General features: G+C 35.8%; 2 protein-coding genes across 2 annotated transcripts in view; both read right to left on the bottom strand.

Moving 5' to 3' along the window:
* The window catches only part of LOC127960304 (carboxypeptidase E), a 16,497-nt gene extending 169 nt beyond the window's left edge, over positions 1 to 16,328 (bottom strand). The window contains exons 1-9 of the mRNA XM_052559932.1: positions 15,877 to 16,328; positions 6,094 to 6,290; positions 3,706 to 3,873; positions 3,482 to 3,599; positions 2,995 to 3,177; positions 2,721 to 2,860; positions 2,483 to 2,582; positions 1,415 to 1,533; positions 1 to 1,332 (exon numbers count right to left, since the gene is read on the bottom strand). The exon at positions 1 to 1,332 is cut by the window's left edge and continues 169 nt beyond it. Of these exons, the coding sequence (XP_052415892.1) occupies positions 1,234 to 1,332; positions 1,415 to 1,533; positions 2,483 to 2,582; positions 2,721 to 2,860; positions 2,995 to 3,177; positions 3,482 to 3,599; positions 3,706 to 3,873; positions 6,094 to 6,290; positions 15,877 to 16,120 (1,368 nt within the window). The 5' untranslated portion in view covers positions 16,121 to 16,328 and the 3' untranslated portion in view covers positions 1 to 1,233. The remainder of the gene's footprint in view (positions 1,333 to 1,414; positions 1,534 to 2,482; positions 2,583 to 2,720; positions 2,861 to 2,994; positions 3,178 to 3,481; positions 3,600 to 3,705; positions 3,874 to 6,093; positions 6,291 to 15,876) is intronic.
* Positions 16,329 to 18,134: 1,806 nt separating this feature from the next.
* LOC127960217 (methylsterol monooxygenase 1) overlaps positions 18,135 to 22,500 on the bottom strand; it is a 5,689-nt gene continuing 1,323 nt past the window's right edge. Inside the window, exons 3-6 of the mRNA XM_052559869.1 lie at positions 22,497 to 22,500; positions 22,256 to 22,382; positions 21,710 to 21,864; positions 18,135 to 18,888 (exon numbers count right to left, since the gene is read on the bottom strand). The exon at positions 22,497 to 22,500 is cut by the window's right edge and continues 145 nt beyond it. Of these exons, the coding sequence (XP_052415829.1) occupies positions 18,699 to 18,888; positions 21,710 to 21,864; positions 22,256 to 22,382; positions 22,497 to 22,500 (476 nt within the window). The 3' untranslated portion in view covers positions 18,135 to 18,698. The remainder of the gene's footprint in view (positions 18,889 to 21,709; positions 21,865 to 22,255; positions 22,383 to 22,496) is intronic.

Here is a 22,500-nt window from a genome sequence, read left to right as displayed (position 1 = left end):
ATTTAGATCAAGAAATTTCCCAAACTAAAGGGTTAAAATTTGTATTAATTAAAAATTCTGAATGCAGGATTATAGACTTAATGTTGATTGATTTAGCATAAACATGCCATTTCATATTACAGAAATACACTAACTATAGAGATACTGAAACAGACAAAAAAGACAATATATTACAGAATGTTCAATAGAGACTGCAGATAGGACTTCATCGGGCACATTTTCATTGTGCAATTTGGTATTCATTACAAAACCATTCGATCTAAATAAATGTCTATTTTATTAGTTTGTGCCATTAAAATCTGCTGTTATATATGACCTGAAATGAAACTCACTGCTCGATAAACATAGATAATACAGATTTAAAACTATCATACGTTCAGAATTATTTAGTTTCCTATATAGTTCTTATAACATAAAAAAGGAGTTCAATTGATAACCTTTTCCATTTTCTTTTCATCTGAGCAATTGTCTGGATATGATATTCAAAGCTATAATTATTAAAGCATTTGTAAATGAAACAGGTTTATCAAAAGCACTCCCGTTCAAAACATCAAGCATAATTTTATTGAAACCCACAGGGACAGAAAGAGACTTGAGATCAAGGTGTGAATGAGTCTACAATGGCTTCAGTCATAGTCAGAATAAATAGTAATATTCATTGCTGATGTACATTCATCACAACACAGTGCTCTCTGATTGGTTAGAGTGATTGGTGATCATAGTTACAAAATAATCTCACAATATCAGTGTAAAACACAACCTTACAAAAGAGTGATAGATCGGTCAATTGGCCTCCACAATATCAACTGTCCGTGTTCTCCGTGTTTCTTTTCTGTGTGTGCATGTACAGTAATAACCTTTGCTTGACTGAAGGAAACTTGGTCTAAAGTAACACTAACCTAGTTGATCGAAATCGCAAAAACCCTACAATAGGGTCAACTAGCACTTTACCAGATCTACATAGCATTTCATTTATTTATATTCATCCATATTTACAAGGACAACCATATATGCAAATACTGAGACCAGTTTTAACACTGGTTGTCTTTGTTAATGTATGAATGGCTAAATGAATGGCTGTTATAAATGTAAAAATGCAGTACCTCTAATGCAAAACAGCCAAAACAAACCAATAAACTGAATTGTGTTATTTTAAGTTGATGAGCACACACATACAACAACAATGAATATTTTACACCTATGATGCTTGTGTAGGCCAAAGCCTCGGGTGAGTTAGAAGTTGAGTGTCTCTGACATCATCTTCCACCAATCCATGAGCTCCTCCTTCTCTTCCTCCTTCCTCTCTTCCAGCGACTCCAGCTCAAAATCCAGCTGGGAGTGAGAAAGACGGAGACATCAGAATAGGATGTGAGATACAATGAGAAAAAGGAGAGAAGAGAGGGTGTGTGTTTACCCGTGTGACAGGGCTATGGGGAACAGCCACTTTCTTGACCACAGTCAGGTACCCAGGAGCAGATGCTGACACTTTGTAGTTACCAGGACCCAACAAGCGCCAGTAGTCACCATCCTTAGCTAAAGAAAATAATGACCAATCAAAAATAAGGAGAGTGATTTACGTTTGAAATTTTACTTCCAAAAAGTGGCCAAAAATGCCACTAGAGGGCAGTACCACACACAAGTTTTCAACAGAAACCTAACTGGGTGTTACCAAGTTCATTGTTTTAAAGGTGAAACAAGTGTTTTTTATTTATTTTCTCTCTTAATTTGCAGAGACAAGTCACTTTTTAAAATTTATGTACACAGAATTTCATGGAAAGAAAACACAATTTCTTTGTTAAAATATCATAACAATAACACCTTTTTTATTATCCGTAAATATCTGTAATATTTTAATTCCCTTAAAAGTAAAAAAAAAAAAAAAACTTTATTTCATTACTTGCTTAGTTATACAATATAATATTTATGAGGAAGCACATAAATCCATGGAATAAAAATATAAAGTCCACATTCAAAACTTGGTATAAAAAAAGTATCAATTAAAATATATATTTGATACATTTGTATAATAATTAACAATAATTGTAATATTAAATATTAATATTTTGCACTACTTCTAGGTCACTGATCAAGTAATATATATGTGTGTGTGTGTGTGTGTGTGTGTGTGTGTGTGTGTGCTCTTGTTTTTGTGACATATCAGGACACAACTCTGTATAATGACATGGGTATGACACAGGTATTACAAGGAGAGGGTGACTAATGAGGACATAACCCATTTCCCCATTTTTCAAAACACTTATAAATCATACAGAATGAGTTTTTTTGAGAAAGTAACAGTGCACAAAGTTTCCTGTGAGGGTTAGGGTTAGGTGTAGGGTTGGTGTAGGGCCATAGAATATACAGTTTGTACAGTATAAAAACCATTACACCTATGGGATGAACACACTTTTCACAAAAACAAACGTGTCTGTGTGCGTGTGCGTGTGTGTGTGTGTGTGTGTGTGTGTGTGTGTGTGTGTACCTGTGGTGATATCATGGTCAATTCCTTCAACAGAAATAGAAGCGTTTGAGATGGGGTTTCCTTGTAGATCCCGCACAAATCCCGCCACTCCTCTGTGAACCTGTGAAGGACGCGAGGGATCAGGAAGGGATGAACCTAGCCTCCTCTAATCCTGACTCGTGAGTCTGAGCTTCACAGAAAACAAAACAACTCTCCGCCTTCAAACAAAGAGCAGGCGTCAGAGAGGATTGGGCTGTACCTGCTCTATGTAGCTGACCAGTGAGTTACGGTTCTGGTCCCAGTACTGCTTGAGTGTGTCCTCAGGAGGAAACTTATCACAGCTCAGCTCCAGGGTGATCTCAAAACAATTGCTGCTAAGATAGTTAAAGTCCTGCATGCCTGACAGACAGAGATAGGGAAAGAGCAAAGGTTTTCAACTAACACTAAGTGACTTTTTTTTATTCATCACAACATTGTCGAAGTATGTGGAGACCCAAACATAACAAATAGAGTATATGAGTGTTTCATTATACCTCCAGGCACACTGTACCAGGCTCCTCCGTTCGTGATGCCCTCTTTGAAGCTGGAGTCATCATCATTCTTGCGGCATGGCGGTCGGTTTGGGTCGGACATCACTGGGTTATAGCTGGAGTAGGCCTTAGCCAAAGTCTTAAACACCAGATCATCTGGACTAGCACTATATTCATGAGTAGAACCTGGTGGACAAACAAAACAAATAGCCAATCACATTCTATGACCAGTTTTCCTGGTTTAATTCTATGATCAACTGGTATATGAGATCTCATTTATTCACTATACTTGTGAGAGCCACAATTTTGGTAACATTTTTTAAAAGCAACTAATAGAAAATGTAACCTAATATGACAAATGATTTTGAATGATGCAAATATTTTGTATTTTTTAATATTCAAAAATGTATCTATCATAACAGTACTGTATATACAGTACGCATATATACACTTATGTTTGTGTTTGTGTGTGTGTTTGGTGCTTTCTCACCACTGCGCGTCTCATCATATGGATAATTGGCCACCACGTCTCCTCCATGCAGATTGGCTGACAACACAAAAGGAATGTCCATAATCCAGTGAATGACAGCCTTAGTTTCTGGTGCCAGCTGTAACACACAGATCAAAAATCATTTCCCCAGCTCAAAAAATAATGATGCTCGGAGCACTACTAATACTACCATGCTACAACATTTAACAAATAGCCTCTCTCGCCTTGGTGTTTTCATCCACAGCTTTCTTCATGTTTTTCAGGAGATGGTTGTTGGATCCACCCTCTCTTTCATTCATGTAGATGATGCGATCAAGATCTGGAAAGTTTCGGTTCAGATCAATCCCCTGAGCATTGCTGCGGCCCACAAACCAGTCCTTCATCTCACCAGGCTGCACACATTTATGAGAATAATGATACTATTAGCCAAATTACCATAATCTAAATAAATAAATAAAAAATCTCCATTTTTAAATAGTTCACTTAAAAAAATTAATAAAAATTGGTTCCAAATTTGTATGTACATCTTGTCAATATATAAACAGTATATTATTTTTTAAAAGATTTTTTATGCTGCTTTTCTACCAGTAAAGTATAGTGACTTTTAAGTTTTTTTTTTTTTTTTTTTTTTTTTTTTTGAGCTTAAACAAATTATTTTGTCAATTTAATGCATCTCTACTGAATAAAAAAATATGAATCTATTATAAAACACACGCAGACACATATTTTTTTTTAAGTCAATATTTTTGACAGGGCTGACATTGAAAGTTGAACAGACTGAGATGTAGGGAATAAGTTGCAGACTAATGAGGAAATCACTTCAGTTATTTGTCATTTTTCAGACGCTACAGGAAAAGCCAGAGTCTTGTAAAGTGAGTTCCAACCTGAATACAACCGTTACTGATTTAATGTACAAATAAAACCCATACCCAAAATCACCTCTGAAACAATCCCAAAGCCCAGACAGAACGCATGTTTGCTGTGTGGTCGGGATAGACATTTATCAGTAAAGCAGTGCAGTAAACCACACCACAGTGAGGTGCTTCATAATCTCTTGGTATCCCCTAAACACATGTGAATCTAAAAGTCAAATGTGTCATGAAATGTTACAGCCCACACTTGTGTGAGCACAGGCTGCAGAAGGATGTGGTAAACCAAAATAAAGTGTCATGAAATCAGCATCCCTACATTCTGCCAACAAAACTCAAGTTGAACAGTTTTTTTGAAATGGAAACCAGGGACTTTTTTTGTTTTTGTTTTTTTGGTTCAGTGGTTAAAATATCACACAAACCTCACTTGCTGTTATCTCTAAATTTTGCGTTGTTTTTACATTGTTGTGGGTTCCATTTAATAGTACTACGAAAAAAATAATTAATCAGATTTTAGTGAGTCACCACTAACTGGTAACTCCTGAAACATGCGCACATAATGTGTGTGTACTGAACTTTTGTGCCTCATTGGGTTTGAACCGTCAAACACACAGTTATGTGTCAAGTGTATGTGTCCTTGTAAACACAGGTTAGCAAACAAAAACAGTTGAGAAAGAAAATGCTTGTGTATCAGTATATTTGATATGTGCATTTGATCTTAAAGTGACAGCAGCCTAAAAAAACCTGGTGCTGTCTGTGTCATTAACGTGACTCAAACAACAAAAGAGAGAAAATCTCTCGCTGGCCCTGAATCAAGTGAAGACTATGCAGTGTGTATGTTTTTTTGTTTGTTTGTTTTTTTGTACATAACACAATTTAAGTAATATTTTTTATTTCTAGAGCTTAAAGTTTTTCACATGTCTAATTGTTCGTGTTTTTATATGTGTATTACAGTTTTTTGTCCTATTGGTTGTAATTTTTTTTTTTTTGTTCTTATTTTATAATGTTTACTTGTCTTGTCAAGGTTGAGAGCTATGTTTTTGTGATATTGAAACTGATGATGAGAGTTATGAAATTTCATAAAAACCTTAAAGCAATTACAAATATATTGCTATTTTGAAATAAGATATTTTTTGATATAAGATTTTGCTCATGTTGTTTGCCCCTAGCCTACACTATAACTAAATTAAACCTTTATCATATTATTAACAAAATAAATATGAGAACATATGATAAATGCAACTGTTTTTAAGAATGAGATTTTCTCGTTATATTTTCATTTTTATTTTTACAGTTAATATGTATAAACTCTAAATATATATTTAGAAACTCCAAACATATGTGACCCTGGACTACAAAGTCTTAAGTGTCAGTTTTTCAAAATTGAGATTTACACATCATCTGAAAATGGAATAAATAATCTTTTTTATTGATGTATTTGGCCGAGACACAACTACTTGAAAATCTGGAATCTGAGGGTGCAAAAAAAAAAAAAAAAAAATCTAATTACTGAGAAAATCATCTTTAAAGTTGTCCAAATGAATTCTTAGCAATGCATATTACTAATCAAAAATTAAGTTTTTAGACATTTACAGTAGGAAATCTACAAAATATCTTCAAGTAACATGATATTTACTCAATATCCTAATGATTTTTGGCATAAAAGAAAAATCTATAATTTTGTCCCATGCAATTCTTTTTTGGCTATTGCTACATTGTGTGTGTGTGTGTGTGTGTGTGTACCTGTGAGGCTGCTTTCTCAAAGCCGTCAGGATTCATGGAGGGCATGATGTGAATGCGTGTGGAGTGGATCAGGTCGATGATGGTGTCGTTGCCCTCCTGGTACTCATTACAGAGATACTGAGCCAGATAGATGAGCAGCTCTCTGCCCACTGCTTCATTGCCGTGCATGTTCCCAATGTACTTGAACTCCGGCTCGCCTGTCACACAAAACCAAACACAGTTCATGATCCCATGCTGTATGCACATGTGAGTCAAATCAACCGATGCAAATAACAGCTAAATGATGCATCTTAATTCAAGCTTTATCTTTTAAAAGTGATCTGTACTATTTGAGTTGCATGAATCACATGCATAAATATCAAAAACAACACCATCAGTATCTTACCATCCAATCAAAATAGACAATTTCATTTAGCAATTATTATAGAAATTTTATGATGTATTTTACAATCATGATACTGGGTTGAGGATGAATAGAAAGATTCACTTAAATTCAATGTCAAATAAAAATATAATATTAAATATTGAAAAAAAATTTTTTTTAAGGCATTTTAAGACAGTCACCACATTAAACTGTTAAATGCAAAACTCAAAACTTGAATTAAAACTGTAAAATATCAAGAAAAGCACACTGGAAATCATAAAATAAATCAAGTCAACTGTTTCAAAAACACTGAGATATATACAAGGAATATCCACATAGTTAAAGGATATTTTAGTATACTTGTCACTTTCCACAAATAGGGCCTGAAACTATTTAAAGACTAAGTCATTTCTACAACAGGAGGTCAAACTAGATACTTTATGAGCTGTTTTATTTTCTATTCAGTTTATATGAGATGTTACACTTCCTCTTGGTTATTTTTAATGTCCTCTCTGTTTGAATAATCAAGACATGGTCTTATTTGTTTGCTTTAATGACTTTGGTTTCCTCTTGTTTATAGCGTGTGTTGAATGATTCTGGTCTAGGTTGTGGATTTACTGAGAATTCCTCCTCTGAGAACACCTAGCCAGATGTTAAGATCAACACACACGCATAAAGACAGAGAGAGAGAGAGAGAGAGAGAGAGAGAGAGAGACAGAGAGAGAGACAGAGAGACAGAGAGGGGGGATATTCATCATCATAACATTGACTGCACAGATGGAGTAGTATATGATGTCCACTAGGGTTAAGACGCAATAAAAAGAATGAAGACTCGCATCAAGCCGTCAGACCAGAAATGAAACCAAAGAAAACACCTTAAATTGAAGGTTTAAATTTATATAAAAGATGAAGAGAAAGAGTCAATACGAGGTACTAGGCTTCAGAGAGACTCAAGACCCAAAACAACCAAAAAAATCAATCTAGAAAATAAATCAATATAATCAACCAAAACATTTAAATACAAAGAACCATACCTAACTACTCTAAATTGGCAAATCAGCGGCGATCTAATAGATAACCACAGGAATAAAATAAATTTCACCACACATTCAAATCAAACCAGTTACACACAACCTTCATATAAAAAGACACCTTCAAAAATATTAATAAAACCATTCGTGCAATAAAATATACATGCTTATAAAAAAAACAAAAAAAAAAACAGATATTATATACAGTATCATCTGAACCAGAGCAAACCTGGACTCATTTAATGACCTTTCAGAAACCTCTCTGCTTTCACACAACAAAGCCCTGGCCCACTTAAATCCTCCCAACACTTTCACGCTCAAACATGAGCATTGACACACTTCATCCCTCAGGTAACAAGCACAAATCATCAAAGGCCAGGAAAGGACACTAGAAGTTTTTTTCTTTGTTAATCTCAGAAACATGAGCTTCTGAGAACAATTCGGCCTGATAATCACACCACACTGAGCTTATACAGATACACATACAAGCAAGGTTTACCTGCTTTTGCGCAGTAAACATTATATAATATATTTAAGCACCTTATATAGGCTCTGAAAAGGATGTTTGCATTGGACAGACCCATTTAGAAAAGCCAACACACCAGTTAAGGAAGAAAACAAAGGCATACAGTACTGGACGCACATTTATTTGCCGCGCACACAGATTGGAAGCAGATGGAAGCGCCGCTTTAATTCAGCAGGGGTCCTTGCAGGCTTTGGCCTTTTTATAGCCGTCTATTTCATTGCCTACTTAAACATCTTAATATTCTTCATCTCGCAATTAAAGAGCAGCATGTGCACAATATCCACAGTGTGTGTGTGTGTGTGTGTGTGTGTGTTCAAGCTCCTAAATAAGGACGTATGTCCCTGTCACACTTACAACCAGACTTTGAAACTCCAATCAAAATGAAATTACCGCCAAGCTCTTTCACAGATGTTAAAGTCAAAGTAAAGTATTCCCAGGCCTGTCCGCAGGAAATGTGCGGATGAATGTGTAATGTGTGTAGATGGGTAGGTGAGTGCGAAAAAGTGTGTGAGAGACAAAAGTAACGGTGTTTTCATTTTTTCTTTACACTTAAAATGCACATATTAATGCTTTATTCTGCACGATCATATTTTAGATCCCTTTACCTAACCATAACCATTACCTAAACTTAACAACTACCTTTCTAACTATTAATAAGCAGCAAATAAATAATATTTAACAGTTAGCTAATAGTGAGAATTTGTCCCCAAACTAAAGTGTTACTGATAAAAATATATGTAAATTAAATTCAAAGACATCAACGTTCTGAAATAAACAAAAAAACATCCAAACTTTTTTTTTTTTTGCATATTTGTTTTTTGGTACGAGTCATCTTTTCAAAAATATGATGCAGAAACAACTTAACTGCAGGGAATCATTAGTATGGAAAATGATATAAGATTTTTAATTATTGTTTGTTTGTATGCATTATAAATATCTAAAAAAGAATAATACTATTCATAGCATTACAGCTATGTAAAGTTGTTCTGGAAAATTCATTTGTCTTATTAAAATGTCTTAAATCATCATCTTAAAAATGAATATTGGTACAGGTGTGAGTAACTGAAATGTTGCCTTTACTATTTTACATTAATGACTACGTAATACTTACAGTAAGTTCTATGAGAGATGCTGTGAATGTTCTTGTCATAATTGTTTTTACACATGTAGTCTCAAAATGAAACGAGATGGGCGAAGGGTTTTCAGCAAAGATGATTGCAAAAGTGTGAAATCCCACACAAGGTTGTGAAGAACAAACTTCCCCTTCATTACGAAACAGAAACACAGTTATAATGTGCATCTTATCCAATAGAAAGTAAAGCTTTCTGGATAGCAGTGATGAGGAAATCATGTGCGGCGCAGATGAGGTGAAGAAGGAAAAACTGCTCATCTGTCAGAGAAACTGACAAACAAAAAGACTAAAATAACACATTTCAAAGCCAAACAGTCATCATTGCCTCTCTCTCGAAACATATTCTGTAACATCAACACATCTCTCACACACTCACGTCCTCTCAGCTTTGTTTCTGTTCCCTACCTTCTTTATCCCTCTTTCTCTTTGTTCTCTTTCTAACAAAGAATTGAAAGACAAGAACTATTACAAGGTATCTGTTAACCTCATTTTGGACAATACTTCAAGACAAACATTTAAAGAGACAGTGTACTGTTTCTTAAATTTATTTAACTTTATTATTTGTGTACCTTCACATCTGTTTGTTAGACAAACCCAAAGCCTTTATTAAGTCTAAAAGTGTATAAATGTAACTGAAAGGTCTCTTTTGTTTAAACCGATGTTCAATACACTCATATTTAAGTGAGAGTTAGATATCTAACAAGTGAAGTTATCATACTTACTAACTATCTGCCTTGAATAAAACTCTTGAATAAAGATGAAATGTCACAGAATGACTGGTAAACATTCCACGATTTCATCAGCAAGCAAATGTAGTCTGTATACTGGGTCCCACAGTAAGATAAATATATTCATTAGGATTGCTGATAAATACAGTAAATGAAGATTAATCTCACAAATTTATGGAGTTAATCTTGATGCAATTTCAAAATTTGCAAGATTTTATAAATGACTAATTCAGGCTACATTTATACAGTAAAGATGGTAATATTCAATGCTTTCTATTCGAAAATATTATAAAATGATGTCAAATTTTAATTTTCAGCATCATGACTCCAGTCTTCAGTGTCACATGATCCTTCAGAAATCTTTCTAATATTAACATTGAAAACTGCTTGATATATTTTGTGCAAACTGTGATACATTTTTCAGAATTCCTAAAAAGGATTTATTTGAAATAGCTAAATCTTACTTTATAAATGTCTCTACTGCCACATTGAGAGAAGAGCGAGCTCAGAGATGAGAAACGCAGTGCCTTAGAGAGCAGAAACTGCTGTCTCACCTTCATGCGAGGAAAAGAGAGAGGAAGTGGTTTTATTCTAATCATTCTGATCTTCATATGACCACATGATGACAAATAAATCACAACATCATTTACATAACATCAAAGACTCCCTTCCTCTCTATAACCTCAAACGTCAGCATTACACATTTAGTTTTGATTCCATCCTGTTCTTTGTACTTAGCCCATCCATGCGTGAATCCATCGGTTCATTCAGTCAGGATGTGTGTGCTAATGACGCAGGTCTTAAAGACATACGCAAACACTACTAGTAACGTCAAAGACACACTGCTTTTCCATCCCCATGTTGACCAAAGGAGACATAGATGACTGATTCAGCACACTTCTTTAGTGAAAACACAGAATGCCGGGAAATGTACGCTGTTTCATATGACCTCAACAACAATCTGACTATGATGATTAAAGAAAAGGAAAGCTGTACACTGTATAACTAAACAATATTCCTGTCCAAAATAACTAATGATCTCATTGAACATATTGTGTGATCTATGAGAGAGAGAGAGAGAGAGAGAGATGAAAGCAGATGTGGGATCCCTCTAGCTTGCATTATTAATGAACTTTCAGTCACTGGAAGATACACTTTCTTCACACCCATTGTGCAAAAACCCAGAAAGAGAAGGAGAGCTTCAAATGTTTCAGATATTCTCTTCTTTTTCTGTACAATAAATATGTACAACACAGTGGGGAAATGTATAGATAGAAATCATATATGACAGTTTCCATGAATAGAGCCTGAAATTCCTCGTTTTTCTAACATACGGTCAGTGAAAAGAGGTGCTTAACCTTTTAGAAAGTGTTCATTATTAACCTTAAGAGGTCAAACAACTGTAGAATAGCTTTTCTTATTTTGAAGCATTAAATATTTAAATGAACATAAAAATTAAGGGGCTAGTTCACCCAAAAATGAGAATTCCTTCATCACTCAAGTCATAAGGGTGAATAACAATGACATAATCTTAATTTGAGGGTGAACTGCTTAATTTTAAAATAATGTTTAAATATTTATATTAATTTAAATTAAATTTAATTAATTTAATTATATATTTTTAAACTAAGTCAGAGTGGGTCACAGGGTTGCATGTTTAGCCATGATTTAGCTACTACTTTCTAGCAAGTTTTGTTTGGTTTATGTTTTTTGTATTTATTGATTAAATATGTTCCCATATTCCCAACCATTTTTTTTTTCTTACAATAACTTGAGCAATGGTTAAGTTTGATGAATAAACAAAATGTGTAAAAAAAATTAACAATGGACTAATATTAATTACTTTTCTTCCCATTTGGGAAAATGCATCCGGTAACAGGATTGTACAACATGTGGGATACAGTGAAATATTACATTTTGGACAATAATGAAAAATTATAAATAAATATATATATATATATATATATTCAATTCAATGGATAACGACAAACAATGGTACTTTTGAATGATTTTATGTATTTTTCAAAACGAACACCATGGGCCCTATTTTAACGATCAGAAACGCAAGTGTCAAAGCGCGAAGCGCAATTTAGTTTGTGGGCGGGTCTCGGCGCTGTTGCTATTTTCCCGGCGGGATAAATGGCTCTTGCGCCCGGCGCAAATCTAAAATGGGTTGGTCTGAAGTAGCTTCATTATTCATAGGTGTGGTTTGGGCGTAACGTGAAATAAACCAATCAGAGCGTCATCCAACATTCCCTTTAAAAGCAGGTGCGCAAGTTCCATTATGGATTGCTATTATTATGGCGTATTTACCAGGCGCACGCCAGGAGCGGTTCACAGCCGAGGAGACTGGTGTTCCTGTAAGAGCAGTGAAAGACAGAGAAGTTGTGTTGTATGGGGATGGGAGAAACCCACCCAAAATAGCGTCGGTTAAACAGGCGTGGGAGGAAATAGCCACAATTTTTTTCCTGGTTCTTGACGGACAAACCAATTTGTCAGATGTCCTTATAGCTACATATATGACCTCAAACAGGTCTGATCCTTAATTACTACAATTAGCCTCAATAATTTGTAAGCTAGATTTATGCCTATTTTTTCACATCTTCGTGGCACACCACAATGATTTCCGTCATCTCAAGTGTTAATATTTTTTTAGTGTAACAATTTATGATTTGCAAAAATAACTGTTGCATCTGTGTAGATTACATGAGCAAAGTGCATGCGCGTTGTGCACGCTATACACTATGGTCAAGCATGCGCCCTTAAAATAGCATAATGAACAACGCGCAACGCGCCACTGACTTTAGACTAGGTTTTTTCTGGTCAGTGGCGCAATTGTTTAATGGAACAGCAAAATAGCACCAGGGATTGTTTGCGCCGGAACACGCCTCCTTTTTTGCGCTGAACCGCCCAGGGAGCGCAAGTTCATTCACTAGTTTAGCGACGTGCTTCTGTGGAGGGAAAAGCGCGCTTTGCGCAGGTGCAAAATAGGAATGACACATGCGTCGGTGTACAAAATCAATTGCGCTGGGTGCAAGATAGGGCCCCATGTGTCCTTCAAATGCTTTTAAATAAATAAATAAAAACCACAGAATACCAATTAGCGGAAAGTGCTATCTGAAAATATGAACATGCAATATTAATATTGAAATACAAAACGCTTGATCAGTTTGAAAAGGGGGTAGTTCATCCAAAAATGAAAATTGTTGTCATTTACTCCAAAAGTGTATGAATATAAAAAAGATACTTTGAAAAAGTATGTGAGTAACCAAACAGTTGACGGTATCCATTGACTTTCATAGTATTTTTTTTTTTTATTCTTCATACCATTAGTCAATGGCTACCGTCAACTGTTCTTCAAAATATCATCTTTTCTGTCCAACAGATGAAAGAAACTCATACAGGTTTGGAACAGCATAAGGGTGAGTAAATAATGACACAAGAGTTTTCATTTGTGGGTGAACTATCCCTTTAAGACAAAGCAATAAAAAGACCAGATCTAATCGTATGTGTGAATGTGTGCATCTGATCTAGGTGTTGTCACATGCTCACTCAGCAGAGCACCAGATGGCCTGTTTCTGAGCGCGTGGCATCGCACGCTAATTCTTCCACTCATCTCTTCCTCATCTGACTGAGCACAGGGAAGCGCATGGCTCACGGTGCTAAGCTGATCTGTCTCTAGGACAACAGCTATTTCTGCCCAGCTGTAACACTCAAGACTAGCAGCACCCGACCTGTCTTTGATATCCCGTTCTCACTCCTGCATCTGTACGCTGCTGCTGCTGAGTGGGTTGACCACGGCTACACGGTATGGGTGGTGCTGGAAACTCATCTGCTAGCAATAAAGGACTTAATGCAATGAGTCATATCCATGCAAACACACGTACGGAGAACCAACCATACTATTTAAGGAACAGGGGCCATGAAGATGTGCAAACAATGGTTCTTATTTATTTAGACTACTGTCCAGTGGTATGGTCGAGTGCATCAAGTAAAGACTTCGAAAAGTTACAATTAGTCCAGAATAGAGCTGCACGACTAATGCTGAACTGTAAGAGAAGGGTTAATATTATGAGAATGCACTTAATTCTAGGTTGGCTACTGGTGAAGGATAGGCCAATTGTTTCTCTGCTATGTTTTATAAGAAATATTTCAGTATCGATAGTTTCAAGTGTATTGTACTTTAAACTTTTGTATAGTAATGCTTGTCATTATTTTAACACCAGGCATGCATTAAAAGGATATTTTTTCGCTCCCTGTTTCTAAAACTAATGCAAAGCAATGGACTGTAATGTATAGAGAAATGAAAATATGGAATGAATTGCCATCAGACATTAACTGTTTTTTAACAAGTAAAATGAGGTTTGAAAAATCGTTAAAGGAATATTTAATGGTACAGTACTCTGTTAATTGTTAATTGTATTTTTATTTTAATAGATTAAATTTTTTTTTTTACTTGTTGGACCCCAGGAAGACTAGCCACTACCTTGGTATTACTGTCAACTAATACATTCAATATTTCTTCTTAAAAAATATTATTATTATTATTCAATAGAGATTTTTATTTTTAAATATTTTTCATTAATTCATTCAATTTGAAACGCAAATATTATATTAGTAAATACAGAAATTAAAAATAACCTAGATTAATAAATGCTTTATTGTTCATAAGATCATGATGAGATCTAATGAATTAACTAATGATGATAATTTATGTCAATCTAGTCAGAATAAATTACATTATAGGGTAAAGATAGGTGCTTGTTTTATAAATTCAAGTCTGTTTTAGCTAATCAAAATGTGTTTTATTGATATTGATAAGCTATAAATATAATAGCACACATCATATTGAGCTTCAGTAATCACGTACTGAAGACAGAACACAAAATATCAAAAAATGAACACTCCTAAATAACCGAAGCGTCTCTATAGGTTTCAGTTGGAGTTGTTTAGTGATTAGCTTAATCTGTTCCAGTCCCAAATCTAAATAGAGCACACTAAATGAACTAATTAGTATACACAGCTCCACATCAAAGACTTAAAACCATAGCCTACATAGGCCTACACAACACAAACTAAATGCCAGCATGAATATTACTTTCATGTTTTAAGCCTTTATTACTCAAACCCTGTCTTGTGCAACCATTAGAGGAATGGCATATGTAGGCCTAAAATAAAGATCTGAATGTGCACTTCAAAAATACTTATTTTATTCTAAGACTCTCTGAAATACTTAAGTCTGATGGCTCCAACATTCAGCAATCGAGGTTTTTTTTTTATGTTGTATTTTTCTAGAATAATGACAGCAGACAACACTGGCCCTCATTTAGGCAACCGAAGGCTCCTTCACACTTTACTCTGCAGTCTCTATAAGTAAGCTAATAAACGATATAATCAATATTTAGGTTAATGCATCTATTAATTTAGTAAGAAGCAGTGCGTTTCTGCAACCCTTTGCAAAATGGCGTCCACGCGCACAGTGAGCCCCGGGAGCGCGCAGACACACCAAAGCGCACCTGCGCGTCACAGTGAGCAGCGATAGACATCCGCGCGATGATTTATGAAGCACTTGGAACATGATTAAATGAAACAGCACACACCATTATGACCCTGCAAAACAGTTTCTAATGCAATCACTGTTGGGTTTCAACAGACCTAGAGACAAGTCTGCATTACAAATTTGAATGTTAGAAAAATAATGAATTTCAATAGCCATCGAGTGGATGTCTGGCTCGCCTTGGTCTCCTCGCCTGTGTATGTAAAGAGCCTGAAACATGTAATAGTCTAAATATACAAATTGCAAAATGACAAAGGTGGTTATTTCATAAGAAGAACCCCCTTTAGTGATTAAAAGCCTGATTTAATTTCATGTACAATGGATAAACATGGCACACACAAAGGAAGATGCTTGCTTGTGCTGCTCTACAGAGCTTCATTAGTTAATGCAACGATGGTCTGCCTTCCTTCATTATAATCTGACACAACGAATGATCCTCTCTCACCAGGCTCATGGACCCCAGGGTTGTCGCTCATCTCCAGGACCAGAAGCTCTCTGCCCTCGTGACTCTCGCCCACCGTGTAGATGCGGGTGATGGAGGGGCACTGCAGCCACACGGACACCAGCGCTTTCCGCATCTCCTCATATCGGTGGTACTCGAACGAGATTCCGGCTTCCCCCGCAGCATCCCCGGCCGAGGCCAGAGCCAGCATCAGCAAAGCCCCGCAGAACACCGCCGCTGTCATCATCACTCCCGTCTCTCAAAGCACTCGACCCTTCTCTCTCTCTCTCTCCGCCTATTCCTATTCTGTTTCTCTTGGCACCACTGTCAGTCTTCCTTTTCTTTCCTTTCTGGTTTTCCTCGTCTCTCGTTTTATGTGTCGTGTACCGTATAGAGCCGCAGCAGAACGGATGCGTGCGCACGCGGGGACGCGCTTGAGATAGTGGAAGCGCCGCGCGTAACTGGCGAACGCGCACGGTGCTACCCCTGCAGGGGCGTGGCTTAAGTTATGACGAAATCGAATTGCAGCGTTGCATTAAGTATCCAAAGGTCAGATGGATTATATTACACTATACACTTATAGTGTTCATGTTAAATTGATTGAGGTTGGATTTGGGTGAGGCTAGGGACAGGTTTGGTGGTCTGGTTAGGCTTAGGGGTCAATGGTGTAATTATAGATTTAACTACATTACAGATGTAATTAGTACAGGATGGTATTTTCAAATATAAGTACGCATGTGTAAAATATGCATGTTTAAAATAAGTGCACTCTATCAAATAAGTAATTTGAAATGTAAGCAGATGGTAGTTAAGGACACTTAATATAAAGTGGGTCCTAAACTCCTACTTGAGTAATATTGTAATTATTTGTAATGTTGAAATTTTATACTCATGTTCTATGTTAAAGTAAAATCCATTGTTTACACATGGAAGTAATTATAATATAATTACAAGAGAAAGTGAGCTGCGATACCCAGCTTAACGTTTCATTAGGATCACCGACTGATACAATCATCATTTACTTCTTGATCTTGAGTTATTATAATTTCACAGAAACATACAAAACAAAGAAGTATATATTGATATAAATATAAACTATAACTACATATATAACAAAAATAGATAGTTTAATAACCCTCACAAAAAGTGCTGTGGCAGTGCCATCTTGAAGTGTTGTATCAAAGGGTAATACCACACACATAGTGAGATGAGTCTATTTTTTAGAAACACAGTTATAAAAACATTTTTAATTAGGATCTAAGGCGCCCCCTGCTGGCCAAGCCACCCACCTCACGGCTTCATGAGGTCCCCTAGAGGTTCCTAGTGATACACCCAAACTATTAATCTAAACTAGAGCTCAGTGGTCCCCATGTAACCCCAGAATGAGCTTGTGAAGCAGGAACACATATAACCAGCACCCGTGAAGAGATGTCTGGATTTAGTCAATGTTAGTGATGTCATACCGACAAGCATCTCATCGAAGCATTCAAAATATAAACAAAAAATGTAAATAAAATAAAGAGGGCATTTTGCTTTAAGCTCTGAATGTCTCTCGACACAGACCTCTTTGTGAACCGGTTTGATTCAACGCAACTGAATCAATCGACTGGTCTTTGGAATCACAAAAACAAAGTAGCAGCCTATATATTAATATAAATCTATGCAACAACATAATGAAATTAGTTTTTGTTTAAAACCCTTCACAAACGAAGGGTGGATTCAAAAGAATTTAAACTGTAGCAAAAAATCATTTTTGCAATTTTGTAGTTGCTAATGTCATGAAAGGGACTGGAAAAATGTAGCAGTGTAAAAGCATAGATTTCCTCTTTAGTTAAGGAAAAAATATCAAGTCAACAAAACCTTGCATACGAGTAATGTGGAAATTTCCAAAAACTGTATTTTAGCACAAGTACTTGAAGTACTAATAAGAAAGTACGTCATTACTGTACACTGTGTATTTAGATAAAAGGACGGCCATCTACCCTTTCCATTAGATAATTTACATACTGTAATATTTGACTGTCTATTCGCTCCATATGGTTATTTACATACAATAATATTTACATTACATTACCTCATGTGACACATAAAAAAATGTAGTATGTATATTCTGTTCTGGGAATGTCTACCCACCATGTATTGTGTACATGATGTAATTTGACGTGTAAGATGATCAACGCTGGGGAATGTGAATCGTGATGAAAACACATACTGAAATGTTTGGACGCTCTCACTGTTTAAATACAGTACAACTGCAGAGATGATTTCATGTTTTTAATTAAGTTGCATTTAAATGAACAAACTAACATCTCAATTAGCTTTCTCCCTTATGAAATTTTTTTATATATATAATTTGTTCTCCAAATCCTTTCAAAAGCACATCTAATATGCTATATAGAAGGTCACTGTGGAAAGTTATAAAATATTTAGCAAAAAAAAAAAAAAAAAAGCAAAGAAAAAAAAACATTACAAAAATATCAATTTAAAACATTGCATCTTTGTTTAGGTGAAAGTAAAGTGCATTTAAAGAATAATGTCATTATTATTTGAGACAGATGAATGTTTATAATAGAGAGCTCAGAACATGCTGAAATTCTTTCATTCCTAATAAACAGTCTGTTGTTGCACAGTGAGCTGTGGGGTGTGTTTTCTCTTTTCAAAGGCACATTGCTGTAAGAAGCCGGCATTGATTTGAATCCATTCAGTCCGGTTTTAAATACTTAAGAGTGAGCGAGTGCAGTGGAAGACAATGAAAACGCATCAGAGCAACCAAAGCCCACACGGGAGTCCGTGAGAAACAGCTTGTTCTGGCCGATGGTGAGGCATCAGTCGCTCTTCACAGCTTTATGTTGTGAGTAATGTTTCTTAAACTGGGAATCAGTGTTGAAAAGTCTGTCCCACCAGGTGAATGTGGATCCATAGTTGCCCACAAAATTCATGTGATGGAAATCATGGAAACGAGCTCCAGCATAGAATGGAATCAAATGTAGGGGGTTCAGAGGAATGTCGTAACCACTGAAGAGAAGGCAAAGAATGAAACGCATACATATCATAAAGATAAATCATGAAAAATATTTTAACAGGACATATCATCCACACAAAATATAGTTTAATTATTAATAAAATCCTAGAATTCTTATATAGTCAAACTAGTTAATAAGAAGGTGATGTCCATGTTTTTCTGGTCATGTAGTTTTTTTTTTTTGTGTACAGGCTATTAACTGAATGCATTATCAATATAGTGCCCCCTAGTGTTGCAGTTAGTTATTATCTATGGAAGACCCGTTTCCGCCACTAAATAAAAAATAAAACAAGGTTATTGCGACTCTTTATTATTTCACAATTTTGTGATATAAACTCGCAATTCTGACTTTTTTTTCCTTAAAATTTCAAGTTCATTCTGCAATTTTGACTTATAAAGCGAGTTATACAGTATTGTTCAAAATAATAGCAGTACAATGTGACTAACCAGAATAATCAAGGTTTTTTGTATATTTTTTATTGCTACGTGGCAAACAAGTTACCAGTAGGTTCAGTAGATTGTCAGAAAACAAACAAGACCCAGCATTCATGATATGCACGCTCTTAAGGCTGTGCAATTGGGCAATTAGTTGAAAGGGGTGTGTTCAAAAAAATAGCAGTGTCTACCTTTGACTGTACAAACTCAAAACTATTTTGTACAAACATTTTTTTTTTCTGGGATTTAGCAATCCTGTGAATCACTAAACTAATATTTAGTTGTATGACCACAGTTTTTTAAAACTGCTTGACATCTGTGTGGCATGGAGTCAACCAACTTGTGGCACCTCTCAGCTGTTATTCCACTCCATGATTCTTTAACAACATTCCACAATTCATTCACATTTCTTGGTTTTGCTTCAGAAACAGCATTTTTGATATCACCCCACAAGTTCTCAATTGGATTAAGGTCTGGAGATTGGGCTGGCCACTCCATAACATTAATTTTGTTGGTTTGGAACCAAGACTTTGCCCGTTTACTAGTGTGTTTTGGGTCATTGTCTTGTTGAAACAACCATTTCAAGGGCATGTCCTCTTCAGCATAGGGCAACATGACCTCTTCAAGTATTTTAACATATGCAAACTGATCCATGATCCCTGGTATGCGATAAATAGGCCCAACACCATAGTAGGAGAAACATGCCCATATCATGATGCTTGCACCTCCATGCTTCACTGTCTTCACTGTGTACTGTGGCTTGAATTCAGAGTTTGGGGGTCGTCTCACAAACTGCCTGTGGCCCTTGGACCCAAAAAGAACAATTTTACTCTCATCAGTCCACAAAATGTTCCTCCATTTCTCTTTAGGCCAGTTGATGTGTTCTTTGGCAAATTGTAACCTCTTCTGCACATGCCTTTTTTTTAACAGAGGGACTTTGCGGGGGATTCTTGAAAATAGATTAGCTTCACACAGACGTCTTCTAACTGTCACAGTACTTACAGGTAACTCCAGACTGTCTTTGATCATCCTGGAGGTGATCATTGGCTGAGCCTTTGCCATTCTGGTTATTCTTCTATCCATTTTGATGGTTGTCTTCCGTTTTCTTCCACGTCTCTCTGGTTTTGCTCTCCATTTTAAGGCATTGGAGATCATTTTAGCTGAACAGCCTATCATTTTTTGCACCTCTTTATAGGTTTTCCCCTCTCTAATCAACTTTTTAATCAAAGTACGCTGTTCTTCTGAACAATGTCTTGAACGACCCATTTTCCTCAGCTTTCAAATGCATGTTCAACAAGTGTTGGCTTCATCCTTAAATAGGGGCCACCTGATTCACACCTGTTTCTTCACAAAATTGAAGACCTCAGTGATTGAATGCCACACTGCTATTTTTTTGAACACACCCCTTTCAACTAATTCAACTAATTGCCCAATTGCACAGCCTTAAGAGCGTGCATATCATGAATGCTGGGTCTCATTTGTTTTCTGAGAATCTACTGAACCTACTGGTAACTTGTTTGCCAGTAGCAATAAAAAAATATACGAAAAACCTTGATTATTCTGGTTAGTCACATTGTACTGCTATTATTTTGAACAATACTGTAAATCCAAAAAGTTATAAAGTAAAGAAAAAAGGCAGAATTGCGAGATGTGAACTCTTTGCGACTTTCATTATATATTCTGACTTCGTAACTCACAATTTTTCAGAATTGTGAGATAAAAAGCAGTTACCTTGTTTTAGGATTTATTCAGTGGAAACATGCTTCCATAATTATCATCTGATAATCCAAAACGTAATTGAAGTTGCTGACTAAATGGTCATATGCAATTTGTATTGTATATGCAATCAAATGTATTGATCCAGACCATGGCATTAGTGTTAATTTCACCAGCTATATTTTAAGTTTAGTGTTAGTTCAGTGTCAATGTCCTTTTTAGGTTTTAGCATTTTGTTTAAGTCTGTGAATTGTAATCTAATCAATGAAACTAGCAATTTAGCTCAATTGTAATCATGATTAAATATTGTGATTGTAATTTGATATTTCTTTTTACATTAATTCCTAATATTAATTCCAATAACTAGAAATTATGTTTATTTTTCAGTTCAAACAACAACACCTTTTTTTGCCACACTGAGGTTGCATATGAGCATTTAGTCAGCAACCACAATCACAAACAATACAGTCGAGATCCATGATTGGAAGTTAATTGCTGAGAAGGACTGACCTCAAATTTAGTCGCAGCCATTATTACATTTTCATTTGTGCAGATTTACAGTTGGCATTGTCTTTTGGTTATCTCTTCTAATTTTTCAGCATAGTCTTCCTCAAAAAAAGTAAACCTACATCCACATTAATGCAAGGTGTCTACTGAGCTTACCTGTGAACATCAATGGTTTCAAGCAGCCGGAAAGCGACCCAGGCCCAGAGCAAAATCATATGATTACAGAAGACCATGATGCCAATGAAGAATCCGGCCCCCAGAATCAGAGTCTCAGCAGGGTGGGCATACTCTGCCTGCATGCCAAATGGAGCCTAACATACACATAAACAAACAATCAGATGATAGATCATCTATCATCATCAGGATGAAAATGAAATAGAAAAATAATATTGGTGAAGAAAAGAAAAGACTGAAACTATAACTTACTAGTGGTGTAACAATACACGTTTTGGTTGCAAAACAATACAATACAAAATAATTATTACTTCTAAGACATATGATAAACAGTTAACATAAAGAACTGTTCGTAAAAATGCTAAATCTGGTATTTTATCAGGGGTGCACTTGAATAGGCTTGGACTCCGTCGTCCTCCCTCATGCACAGGGCAATGGTGACACCAAAGTAGGATTCAATTTGCAGGCCTATCTTATAGTATCTCTGCATATCGTGTGTGTGTATTTGTGAGCATGCGAGTAACTTACAGTGAAGTCATGATGGACTTTATGAATGAACTTGTAGATTCTGCGATGATGTAAGGCTCGGTGGAGGAAGTAATGCCACGTGTCCTCAATTACTGCACAACCAAAGCACTGGGCCAATATAAAAGGCCTGAGATGGTGAAAGAAATGATAAAGAAAAATGAAGACAAGGCCAGCTTGCTTTAAAAAAAGATTTGGTTACAGTACAACCTCATGCTCAACCTTGTTTAACAGGTGTTCTCACCAGC

The sequence above is a fragment of the Carassius gibelio genome, chromosome A1 (genome assembly GCF_023724105.1).
Source record: "Carassius gibelio isolate Cgi1373 ecotype wild population from Czech Republic chromosome A1, carGib1.2-hapl.c, whole genome shotgun sequence".
In the NCBI taxonomy this organism is placed as follows: Eukaryota; Metazoa; Chordata; class Actinopteri; order Cypriniformes; family Cyprinidae; genus Carassius; species Carassius gibelio.
This window is presented reverse-complemented; position numbering and strand designations above follow the sequence as displayed.